General features: G+C 37.9%; 1 protein-coding gene across 1 annotated transcript in view; it reads left to right on the top strand.

Annotated features, from left to right (window-relative positions):
- The window catches only part of LOC101122683 (ovostatin homolog 2-like), a 53,466-nt gene extending 43,356 nt beyond the window's left edge, over nucleotides 1-10,110 (top strand). The window contains 10 exon segments of the mRNA XM_027967894.1: nucleotides 175-249; nucleotides 1,310-1,475; nucleotides 2,577-2,788; nucleotides 4,457-4,666; nucleotides 5,284-5,408; nucleotides 7,310-7,400; nucleotides 7,762-7,830; nucleotides 8,414-8,516; nucleotides 9,463-9,539; nucleotides 9,967-10,110. Of these exon segments, the coding sequence (XP_027823695.1) occupies nucleotides 175-249; nucleotides 1,310-1,475; nucleotides 2,577-2,788; nucleotides 4,457-4,666; nucleotides 5,284-5,408; nucleotides 7,310-7,400; nucleotides 7,762-7,830; nucleotides 8,414-8,516; nucleotides 9,463-9,515 (1,104 nt within the window). The 3' untranslated portion in view covers nucleotides 9,516-9,539; nucleotides 9,967-10,110.
- The last annotated feature ends 3,274 nt before the right edge of the window (nucleotides 10,111-13,384 follow it).

Here is a 13,384-nt window from a genome sequence, read left to right on the forward strand (position 1 = left end):
AGTCCATATTTAGATATATCACTTGGTATTCTCCATATGCTGCACCGTGGCCAAAAAAAAAAATTTTAATGATATTTGTCCCACTGTCTCTTTCCTATCTAGTTTACCTTCAGAAGGATAGCTGTTCTTTTGCGCTCTGCTGTCCTATATGACTTATGGTTCCTTTGTGTTTAGGTTGGAGATGAAGAGGACATTGTACTCACTGCCTATATCGTTGCTGCATTCCTTGAAGCTGGACTCAATTTCACTGTATGGGTCCCACTGTCTTTTAGTATCAGTCAGCTGAATGCACATGAATTTGACTATCGATTCAGAGTGATTTAAAATTCCTGGACTGGGTGAAACATCAAGAGAATAATTAATTCACTACCACTCTTTAAATTAACTCTCCCAAAATTTTTTTATTCATGCATGCTGAGTTGCTTCAGTCATGTCCAACTCTTTGAGACCCTATAGACTGTAGCCTGCCAGGCTCTTCTGTCCATGGGATTTTCCAGGCAAAAATATTGGAGTGGGTTGCTCTTTCCTCCTCCAGGGGATTTTCCAGACCCAGGGATCAAACTCACATCTCTTAGGTCTCCTGCATTGGCAGACAGATTCTTTACCTCTAGCATGACCTTTTTGATTCATAGAAACTTTGATGAACACTATTGAGTTTTTCCCTGGAGAAGATATATGTATGCACACTTATACAAGTATTTCATACCATTTCGGTATCCACATATCTCCTGAAGTTCAGCTATTAATTTCAGATTAAGAACTCTTATTCCAAGTATAACTACAACCTGATATTCTGTTTGTGTAACCAACTCAGTATGCAAACATTTTCAGCTTAAGTGTGGCTCATCTTGGCTGCCTCTCAATCCAAAATTCAGATTATCCAATTGCGAAATCTATTCTTGAAATAAGATCCTAGGAATTTTCAGGGTCATTGGTATACCTCAAAAACCATCTTTAGAAATACGAGCTCCTATTTTGGGCATTAGTGTAAAATATCTTAGGTCTAAAAATAAATATGTATACTTTGCCACATAGAAAACATTTCCATCATTAACTAAAATACAACCAGTCAGACAGAGATTGCCATTTTCATAGTACTTAAATTTTTTCAAATACTGATAATCCATTAAAAATGAATTTTAATGATATTTATAAAATATATTTCACATGTACAGAAATGAACAGGTTTGCATGTAAAATATACTTCAAGGGTATATTATATACATTATAAAAATGATTAGTTTAAACAGTCAAGCTTACAAGTAAGTATTCAAGCATCATCTTAAAATAAATTGTTCTTCTTGGCTAGTTTCCCACTCTACGAAATGGGCTCTTTTGCTTAGAAGAGGCCTTGGAAAATGGTGTCAGAAATGGCTACAACCTTGCAATTCTAGCTTATGCTTTTGCATTAGCTGGAAAAGAGGAGAAAGTGGAATCCTTACTCCGGACCCTGGATCAATCTGCTACAAAATTAAGTAAGTATTATTATTCATTTTTGCTAATGGAGGGGCTTTCAGGCAAATAATCTGCCTGAAATGCAGGGGACCAGGGTTTGACCCGTGGGTGGGGAAGATCCCCTGGAGGAGGAAATGGCAACCCACTCCAGTTTTCTTGCCTGGACAATCCCATGGACAGAGGAACCTCATGGGCTATAGTCTATGGCATCGCAAACAGTCAGACACGACTGAGCAACTTTCACTTCACTTCACTTCACTTCTTTCTTAATAGAGATGACCCTAAGAATAAACTGATGAAACTGAGCAATCACATAGGAACCCTCTCTTTTCTAGAATGCTTCTATTTATCTTATGAAATTTCTGAGTGATTTTTTTAAAAAACAAAACATTATATATTTTCTAGCTTCCTCTTTTTCTTTTCTGCTCATTTCTTCTCAAGTGAGTGAAGTAAAGAAAATCAAGTGCAGTGGCTGCAGATAATAAAAACTGCTTGTGAAACTTTGGCCTTGAACTTAAGGTCAAAAACGTTGACCTTAGGAAGTTGCTCTCTGAAGTTGCCTTAGTTCTCTAGGGCTGCCATAATATTGGGTTGGCCAAAAAGTTCGTTTGAGTTTTTCCATAAAAACCTGAATGAACTTTTTGACCAGCCCAATAAAATACACTGTATTGGGTGGTTTAAATGACAAAAATTTATTTTCTCATGGTTCTAGAGCTAGAATTCCAAGATCAAAGTATCAGCGGGTATGATGTCTTCTGAGGCCATTCTGCTTAGTTTGTAGATGGCCATTTTCTCTAACCGTCTTCACATGTCTTTTCCCACGTACATGCGTTCCTGGTGCCCCCTCCATGAGTCCAAATTATCTCTTTTGATAAGGATACATTTGTTGTTGTTGTTGTTTAGTTGCTAAGTACTAAGACCCATCTAAATGGCTTCATTTTAACTTATTCACCCCTTTAAAAGCCCTATATCCAAATACAGTTCCATTCTGAGGTTCTAGGTAGTAGGGCCTTGAACATATGAATTTTGAGGGGCACAATGAACCCACAAGAGAGGTCAAGGATGGCATTTGCATCTTTCTTTACATAGGGACTGTGTGAAAATTTTTCTTTTCTTCTCAGACAATGTGATATATTGGGGAAAAGTGAAGAAACTTGAGACAAAGGCATCTCCACTCTTTATTCCTCGGGCACCTTCTGCTGAGATGGAGAAGACTTGCTATGTGCTGTTGGCTATCATTTCCCAGAAAAACCCTGACCTGACCTACGCTAGTAAGATTGTTCAGTGGCTTGCCCAACAGATGAATTCTCACGGAGGCTTCTCCTCCCCTCAGGTGATTGGTGTGGATCTACTAAAATAACCACAATATGTTCAATGTAAAAGTTGCCACTCTATAGTAATATAGATAATATATTATATAGATATATATAATAAAAATACCAAAGGTAGGAAATACCTTCTGAGACAAGGAATATTTGCTACTATAAATCATCTTTATTGGGGTTTAGTTGCTTTACAATGGATTGGTTTCTGCTGTGTGATGAAGCAAATCAGCTATATGTATACATATAGCCCCTCCCTCTTGGACCTCCCGCCTACCCCCACCCCAGTCCACCCCTTTAAGTCATCACAGAGCACCAACCTGATCTCCCTGTGCTCAGTTCAGTTCAGTTCAGTCGCTTAGTCGTGTCCGACTCCTTGCAACCCCATGAATCACAGATGGCTGGATGGCATCACTGACTCAATGAACATGAGTTTGCGCAAACTCCCTGTGCTCAGTTCAGTTCAGTTCAGTCACTCAGTCGTGTGCAACTCTTTGCGACCCCATGAATTGCAGCATGCCAGGCCTCCCTGTCCATCACCAACTCCCGGAGTTCACCCAGACTCGCGTCCATGGAGTCAGTGATGCCATCCAGCCATCTCACCCTCGCTATCTATTTTACACATGTTAGTGTATATATGCCAATCCAAATCTCCCAATTAATTCCACCCCTTCTTCCTCCACCCCATGTCCACACATCCATTCTCCACATCTGTGTGTCTATTCCTGCCCTGCACATAGGTTGATTTGTACCATTTTTCGAGATACCACATGTATGCATTAATATACAATATTTGGGGGTTTTTTCTGACTTACCTCACTGTGTATGATAGTCTCTAGGTCCATCCACATCTCTAAAGGTGACCCAATATTTAGTCAACAAGCATTTATTGGGCAGTTCTTGTATACCAGGAACTCTACTAGGAATTTTCTGTATATAAATGAATAAAATAAAATCCCCTCTCAGAGAATATATGCCTGATTTATATCTCGATTTACACAGTAAAAATAGAATGAAAGTCTAGAAAGGATGGTTGTTATAAACACAAGAGCCCTGACAATAAGAATACTTTGGTCAAACCGTTGCTTCATGTCAGCCAAGAAGTAATATTTCTCCCTAATTCTGTGGTCTATACATTGGAAAAAGCAAATGAATGAATAGCCAAAGTAATGAGTATCAAAAACAATGACTTATATCCTTCCTTAATAGGCCAAAAAAATTAATGCAAAGAAATACAAGTTTTATTCCCACAAGGAAAATAATTTCCTTCCTTCCTTTCTTTATTTCAGTCTTAGTTTCTAAGTAAAACCATATGTTAGTGAATCTCCCAACATCCTTTCTGGATTCTGACTTCCCATCTTTGAAGACAGTTGAGCATAAACATTATCTATGGCAACCAAATTACATAACACCTTAATTTTTAGAAAAGATTGAGCAATATTTCACATGGATATTATAAAATTATTTAGAAGACTTTTAGATCTAATTAAGATCTGTTGAAGAAAGTGACAACAATTAGCACAAGAAAATGTTTTCCCTGTTGTTTAGAATACTGCTTCTTGGTATTCTGTTGACATGTCAGAAATATTTCTATGGGTTGATTTAAAGTTCATGGCCACATGATGACGGATATTGCATCATAACAGAGTTTGGAATGCTGCTTGTACTGTTCTGTGCAGGATACGCCCGTCTGCCTTCTTGCCATAACCCGCTACATGAATTTAATCTTCTCTGATGATCAAGTCACTGTCAGCTTAAGCAGTGAAGAATTCAATGAGATTTTCCAGGTTAATGGTGATAATCACTTATTGGTTCAACGTTCAGAACTAACAAAAGCAAGTGGACAATATACAGTAGATGTGGAAGGACAAGGTTGTGCATTTATCCAGGTAATGGAATTCTGTGAAGGATATGAGTGTTTTCCAGTGAAAAACACAGACTATCTTTTCAGTTATGTACAAAGTGCTATTTTACTCTTGCATGTTTTCATGATTACCTTTTCCTTCATTGATATTTTCCACTCAGCATCTGAAAACTGAAGTTATTTTGTAAAAAGTTATCTACTCTTAAAGATAACTGGATAACTGAGAAGTTTCTTGAGGAATGTCAAAGGTTCTTGTGTCTTCTGACAATCAAATGATTATATTTAGCCTTATTCCCTGATAATGAAGTTATAAAATAAAGTGCATTAATAATGGAAATGAGGGCTTCCCTGTTGGCTCAGTGGTAAAGAATCCACCTGCTAATGCAGGATAGGCAGTGGTTCAATCCCTGGCTCAGGAAGATCCCCTGGAGAAGGAAATGGCAATTAACTCCAGTATTCTTGCCTAGGAAATCCCATGGACAGAGGAGCTCAGTGAGCTATAGTCCATGGGGTTGCAAAGAGTCAGACACAACTTAGTTACTAAACAACAACAGCAATAATGGAAATAAGAAAAAACAATAAGTGCTTCAAGTGATAGATGGATGGATTTTTTTTTTTCTTACACTTTGCTATCCTTTCTAGGCTACTGTGAGGTATAATGTGCTACTACCTAAGAAGGAATCTGGATTTTCCCTTTCCTTACAAACAGTAAAGAAAAACTCTTCTGATGTATTCCAGAGTAATTTTGACCTGACAGTAACCCTCAGGTAAGTGTCCCATTTTGATGTCAACTTTCAGGTTAGAGAGAAAGTGGTGCATCAGAAAAGAATTATTTTAAACACTAACAAAATATCAAAAGCACTAATTTGAAAAGACACATGACTCCAATGTTCATAGTAGCATTATTTACAATCACCAAGACATGGAAGCAACCTAAGTGTACATCAGCTCATGAATGGATAAAGAAGCCCATAAATGGACTTGGAGGGCCTTATACTAAATGAAGGGCTTCCTTGCTGGCTCAGACAGTAAAGAATCCACCTGCAATGTGGGAGACCTGGGTTCAGTCCCTGGGTTGGGAAGATCCCCTGGAGGAGGGCATGGCAACCCACTCCAGTATCCTTGCCTAGAGAATCCGCATGTACAAAGGAGCTGGGTGGGCATGTCTGGGAGACTAAGCACAAAGCACATGCTAAGTGAAATAAGTCAGACAGAGAAGGACAAATACTGTATGATATCACTTACATATGAAATCTAAAAAATGCAACAAACTAGTGAATTTAACAAAAAAGAGGTGGACTTACAGAAATAAAGAACAAACTAGTGATTACCAGTGAGGAGAAGGAGGAGGGGGAATCTGAGGATGGGGGAGTGGGAGGTACAAACCACGGAGAGTGTAAGATAGACCCAAGGATGTTCAGCCCTGGGGGTTATAGCCAATATTTTGTAATAACTATAAATGGAAAGTAATCTTTAAATTGTATAAAAGATATTTATATATTATTAATGTCAATAATCACATGTTGATGGTACTCTCTGTGCCCACATCACAATTTAGTACATTTTCAACTAAATCAAAGGTAGGGTTATGCAAATATATTCTGTACTGTATGCAATTTGAAAGCTTCTGCCACATTAATCCTTCAGCATTGCTTCTACCTTTTTGTGCGTCAGTTTTGCACAACAGAGATACAATTTTCTTTCTAAAGACAAGCATGAGTGGGCCAAAAAGAGAAAACCCGCTAACATTTATTTAATCATTAATATAATTGTACACAAAGCAAAATTTTAGATATTTTTCAGTGTAAAAAAGCAAAGTAATTCTCTTGAATTAAAATATAATTTATAGGTACCGAAGAGTTTTATTGTTGGTTAATGTATGGAGAAACATTGAATAAAATTAGTTTCGGGGATTTTTCTTAGGATTTCCAAATGAAAATCTGTTGAACACTAATGCTAATAATATAATACACAGCTCTCAACTTGATGTCCCAACAATTTTATCCGAAGTTGTGGGTACAACTTAGAAGATCTCTTGGGGGCATGTCTGTTGTATGATTTTGCCAACATCCTGCTTTTGAGATATGAGCCTCTTCTAAGTGTTGCACAGAATCTAAGGCTGACATAAGTATGTGTGCTGTGCGCAGTCGCTTCAGTCATGTCCAACTCTTTGCACCCTTGTGGACTGCAGTCCACGAGGCTCCTCCATCCTCGGGATTCTTCAGGCAAGAATACTGGAGTGGGTTGCCATGCCCTTCCTAGGTGATCTTCCTGACCCAAGGATGGAATCTGTGTCCCTTGTTTCTCCAGCATTACAAGGCATATTTTACCCACTGAGTCTCCATATGTGTAATATAAATTTAAAAGTTTTGTCTATAAGTTCTGACTTTAAAGCCTCAAGCAAGTTTAAAAGCAGGATTTGGGGAGATTAGGTCCATTCATTCTTTACTCCAATTTATGTTGCTTTGAATCATCTCAGCCAAGATCACTCTAACTGTGCTTGTTTCCAGATATGTGAGAATGACTATCTTCAGATGTTTTTTCTCCAGCTTTTGCCTCTCCTCCAGGCTTAGAGCCAATTGGCATCAATATACTCATATCCTTGCCATAAGGTTAAGTCACTCTTCTAAAATGATGTCTAAGTTAGCGTTTTGTTTTTAAATTTCAGATATACGGGAAATCACAATAACTCCAACATGGTCCTTGTTGATGTAAAAATGCTATCAGGATTTACTCCAGTCATGTCATCCATTGAAGAGGTAAGTAAGAGAAGCCCAGTCTTTCAGCCTCCAAAAAGCAGTAATGTGTTGATGAAACAGTTGGTTAGCAAAGCCAAGCTGTGTAATTCTTCACTTAAACAAACATTCACAGTTCACACTCATATTTTTGCTAAACAGTGGTGGAATGGATTCTTGATTTATAGCAATTAGAAGTCATTATTTCCAATAGTTCGTAACCTATTTTTTAAATTTAGTTCTGACTTGTGTTTATGAAAACATCATGCACAAGGGAATTTTCCATAAAACAACTTCCTGATACTGATTAGAGAAAAAGCATGAAACACTGAATTCTGGAATGCTGCTCTTTCATATTTATCCCTCCCTGCCAATTTCCTTAAAGCTTGAAAACAGTGGCCAAGTAATGAAGAGTGAATTCAAGAATGACCATGTTCTTTTCTACCTGGAAAATGTAAGTTGACAATAATTTTTTCTCCACGGCTTTCTTTTTCTTTTGAGGGTAACTGGATGCTTCGATTTCTCATAAATATACATGATAGGGCTTGTCAAAACTATGTGAGATGTTAAAGGTGATCAGTGTTCTTCCACACTAATTGTCTTTTCCCTCTTAAATACTATGCTATTTTGTATATACCTTGGCTAACTGGATGCTTCTCAAGTTTAGAAGCATCATTTCCCTGTTCTTTTATTCCCCACAGCATCTAACATAGTCTGGTCAAAGATGTACAATTCTTTTATAATTTGACTTGAACTCCAGCAGAGACTGGCACGAGTTTCAGACTCATCCTTTCTATGTATACATCATTAACATCCACACAAATGCCTACATTTTTCTAATATTTTCAACTTTCTTGTACCTTAATATAATCTGTGAAACAACATTTTACACAATTTAATATTACTTAACTCATTATTTTGCCATTATGTAAGATCATTACACCTTGGATTTATCATAAACTTCTGGAAATAATTTGCTCTGCGGTTTTATTTTTTGCAGGCCTGCTCTGGTGTATTTATAATCTCTATCTTTATAGGTTTCAGGTACAGCAAAGAGTTTCACCCTCTCTGTTGAGCAAATCAACCATGTGGCAAACATTCAGCCATCCCCAGTCATGGTCTACAATTATTATGAAAAAGGTAGGTGGGCAACAACCATGCTTTAAAACTACTGGAAGTTATATCTGTATCTAGGATTCCCTGAACCACTTAACTTTTGAAAATCATCCTTGGTCTTCAATATCTGGGTTTACTTTACATATTTTTTTACTCCATTTTATATATAGATATAGATATAGATATAGATATAGATATAGATATAAACTTCTGACTTGGCCTTCTTCTATTTGCCAGAATTTTTCAACACCTAGAATCCTTTTGATATAATGCGAAGGCACTGCCTTTAATTTGAAATACAAACCAGTTAAGCTTCCAGGTCTTGTTGCTGTTGTTTTGTTGTTAATGGCTGAGACTAACCATTCCATGCTACATCTATGGACTTTAATTTGAGAGGAAGAGTGAGAAATATTCTGAAGCTTTACAGGCAAATCTTGATAGATTAGGTTTCAAAGCAGTTACTAAGATGCTGTTCAGAAGATTTTTTAAAAAGTTCCCTGGAAGGTTAGTGCTATTAATTTCTTGTTGAATGTCATGAGAAGTTTGTCAGCAAACTTCAGGGATTTTTGGTGGGGTTTTTTGTCGTTCTTTCGTTTTTTTGGCTGTGTTGGGTCTTCTTGGCAGGACGTAGACTCAGTAACCCTACAGCATGTGGGATCCTGGTTCCCTCACCAGGGATCAATCTTGCATCCTCTGCATTTGAAGGTAGATTCTTAACCACTGCATCACAGGGAAACCCCTGTAAAGCAGTCTTTGAATTCTGACTCTGTCATTTACTAATTGAATGTACTTTGTCAAGTGCCTTAAACTCTGATATGATGTTCCTGGATTTAGAAAATAGAAGGAATTGACTTTCTTGCAGAATTACTAAAAGGGTTAGTAATTACCTAGTGTAATTATATTGTCTGATATCACCTGGTTATAGAAAGTTGGAGATGTAATAAGGATGAACTTTCTTTTTATTTTCCAGATGAATATGCCCTTGCTTCTTACAATATCAACAGTGTTTCTGTGTCTCAGTGAGACAAAACAAAATACACAAAAAAGGTAAGGAAATCATAATCATCTTGAGTTATTAAAAACACATCTGATGAGAAAATGAAAATCTAAGGAGATAAAACAATAGATGAAGCAAAGAGAAGTCTCTGGTGCTTCACACGGTCTGTATAATTATGTACATTAGGTAAGTACTCTAATAGGACAGCATTAAGATTTTTATTAATGTCTTTAAAATAACTTTAAAGAATTTGAAACTATGTGCTTTGCATAAATGTTTCATTTTTTAAAACTCTCATGTTTGTTTCATGAATTGATATGTTATTAATATGTATGTACATATTTTATACACATCATGTGTAAGCTAATGTGTATTTGTGAATGTCTATAAATATGTATTTGTTTATCCACTTCTATGTATGTATTTATATGTACATACACACATTTATTTATTGTTTGAACTGTTTTTAAATCCCAGGTAGAAAACAATTTACTTTGAATGAACTCATTCTCCTGTCTCAAACCTGGAAGAAATCTGTGAACCACCTCACATTCTGAATAGAGTTCACTCTGCTATGAGTTCTTACCAGAGTTTGTTTCATTAAATGCTGTGATTTTTGCATCCGTGTCTCTGATTTTCTTTTTTTCATTACATGATTCATAATTTTCATCCCAGAAAACTCAAGGTTTTGTTTGATACCAATGCTAACAATTTTGCTTTACTGTTGTCAATTCTGAATTCAAGTTTTTAGACAGAATTCAGAGTACTGAATATGAAATCTTCCAGCATCCAGAGAAAGCGAGAGCCCAGATTCCTGGAGAGGCAGAGGAGGAGATCACCTTTAAGAGGACTTCACGTGAGCTTGATGATGTAAAAAGAAACACAGGAGACATAAAACACTCTTTTCAATAAAATAACAAAGCATGTGTGGAGGGGAAAATATACTTAGTCACAAATTAGCTGATGGATTTATTGAATTCACTCACATGATCGAGAGGGTAATCCAAGGACAGTTTATTTCTCTAAAAGTGATTTTATTGGTCTGAGCGTATCACTTACTCCTGAAAAGCAATGCTTGTTGTCTATCCTTTACCTAACACTATAGTTGAAGCAATAAGTTAATACTGAGAAGATGGTGGCAGGACAAAATTGGAGGAAAGAGGGGTGGAAATGAATTCATTGCTCTACCAATTTCAATGCAGGCCCTGACTCTACTAAGACTCTGTTACAGACAGGAAGAAGCTATAGATAAATTCTCCAGTTGTGTTCAAAACATTGGAAACAAAGTGTCCCAGGGTCTATCAGTATTCAACAAATTAATAATAGAGTGACAGTAAAAGATGGTTAGGCTTATTTATTTTATACTCTCTCTGCTCAATGTACCCCAAAAATAGTACCTAAGCTAGAACTGGGCCCTTAATAAATGTATATTTATTGAATCATCCTACATAAACTACTTATGTCAGCCCATGTGAAGGACTACAAAAGCTTATTTCACTGTGTTAAGAATTCCTTTATACCTAGTTTACCAAAACATTGTATGTCACATATGTAGATAATCAGTACTCATATTTTTTGTACTCATTTAAACACACACACCCCAGAATCTATACATATTATATTCAAGGAATCCATTCAAGTACTTGGACCAGGGTTGCAATGGTGAAGATAGAAGTTATCAAGTTCCAGGTATATTTTGAGGGTAAAATCAGTAGAATTTCCTGATGGATTGGATAAAAGGACTGAGGAAATGGGGACATCCTAGGTGGTGCTAGTGGTAAAAGAACCCGCCTGCTAACGCAGAAGACTTTACAGACATGGGTTTGATCCTCAAGTTGGGAAGATCCCCTGGAGGAGGGCATGGCAACCTACTCCAGTATTGTTGCTTGGAGAATCCCAAGGACAGAGGAACCTGGCAAGCTATAGTCCATAGGGTCGCAAAGAGTTGGACACAGAGATTATTCCCATGCTTACCAGTTGAGCTACTGAGAAATAGATTCCCTGGGCTTCTGCAAGCTTGAATGGCAAAATAGGAATTTGTCTTTGGATGTAGGGAGTTTGTGATTTTATACACTCAAATGGAGATAATAGGTTGGAAGTTGAATAATAAAAACATTGTTAGAAATTTGAGAGAGAGGTCAAGGTTAAAAAATAAATAAATAAATGTGGGTGATGTTAGCACACAGATCATGGATGGGAGGAGTTCACTCAGGCAGTGAGTCTGTATGGAGAGGAAAATCAAGGAGGCATTCAAATATTAAAACACAAAGCAGGAGCAGCTTGAGGAAGAACGAATAAAGCAGACTATGAAGGAGAAACCAGAGGAGTAAAATGAAATCTCTGGCCTCAGTGTACTTTCAGATGGAGCATAAGTGTTTAAAGAAAGTGAAGTCGCTCAGTCGTGTCCAACTCTTTGCGACCCCATGGACTGTAGCCTATCAGGCTCTTCCATCCATGGGATTTTCTAGGCAAGAGTGCTGGAGTGGATTGCCATTTCCTTCTTCCCGATCCAGGAATCAAACCTGGGTCTCCTGCATTGTAGGCAGACGCTTTACCATCTGAGCCACAAGGGAAGCCAATAAGTGTTTAAGCCAATCACATTATCACAGTCTCCTCTGACGGTGACTGGTTTTCACAGGTCAGGTTCCCTGGAACGCAAACCCTGGATGGACATATGTGTGTAGGGTGTTTATTGGGGACAACTTTGAAGATCAACACCAGTACAGGATAAAGGATCAGAATTGTACAGACAGAAGAGTTGAGCTGCAATGGGTCACAGTAAAAGTTTGGGCCCATAGTGAGCTTTGATGCTGGGGTGGTCTTTTAGAGCTTCTCCTACTTTAAGGCAAGGGACTTCCAAGTGGTGTAGTGGTAAAGAATTCACCTGCCGATAAACGAGATGCAGGAGATCCAGGTTCACTCCCTAGGTCAGTAATATCCCCTGGAAAGGAAATGGCAACCCACTTCAGTATTCTCGCCTGGAAAATTCCATGGACAGAGGAGCCTGGTGGGCTACAGTCCACAGGGCTGCAAAGAGTCAGACACGACTGAGCAACTGAGCATGCACGTGCACATTAAGGCAAGGGAGTCAAGTCTTTATATCATCATGGATAAATAAGAGACAAAAGAAAAACAGTTATTTACTACTTCTTTATGATTGCAATTCCTGGAGAAGGAAATGGCAACCCACTCCAGTATTCTTGCCCGGAGAATCCCATGGACGGAGGAGCCTGGTGGGCTACAGTCCACGGGGTTGCAAAGAGTCGGGCATGACTGAGCAACTTCACTTTCACTTCACTTTATGATCGCAATTAACTTTCCATGTAAGTATCATGTGCTCAGTCCATGGGGTTGACTCTTTGTGACCCCATGGACTGTATTTATACCACCACAGCAACCATTACTGAATACAGAGATGCCTCTAAGGAAGAGGAGGAAGAAGAGGGGAGTTGTGTAAAAAGTCTTTCTGATATTCAGGGAAATTCTCAGTGTGAATTCATCCAAGAACTAACAGCCACCCAGATTCCCAGCAGTTACGAGTACTTCAACCATGAAGTAGAATTTCTAAGGAACACACCTCCAATTACTATACTTTGACCTAACAATGAGAAATTGAAATTGAATCTGACTAAGGACCTATACAGGGATGTCTCCTGATACAGCAACCAGAGTGATTTTGCTCTCTGGTAGAGAAGAGAGAAAGAAGCAGACAGAGAGAGGAAGAGAAAGGAAAAGAAAGAGAGAGATTCTGGAGCAGAAAATTTTGTTTTTTACTGACTCTTTTCTTCCCCAGACTGTGATATTGTTGGGAAGAAACCATTTTTGGTACTTTAGTAGCCAAACTGCGGCCAAAAAGGCAAATAATACTGATATACCTAAGAAGTAAAGCAGAAAC

The sequence above is a fragment of the Ovis aries genome, chromosome 3 (assembly GCF_016772045.2).
Source record: "Ovis aries strain OAR_USU_Benz2616 breed Rambouillet chromosome 3, ARS-UI_Ramb_v3.0, whole genome shotgun sequence".
Lineage (NCBI taxonomy): Eukaryota > Metazoa > Chordata > Mammalia > Artiodactyla > Bovidae > Ovis > Ovis aries.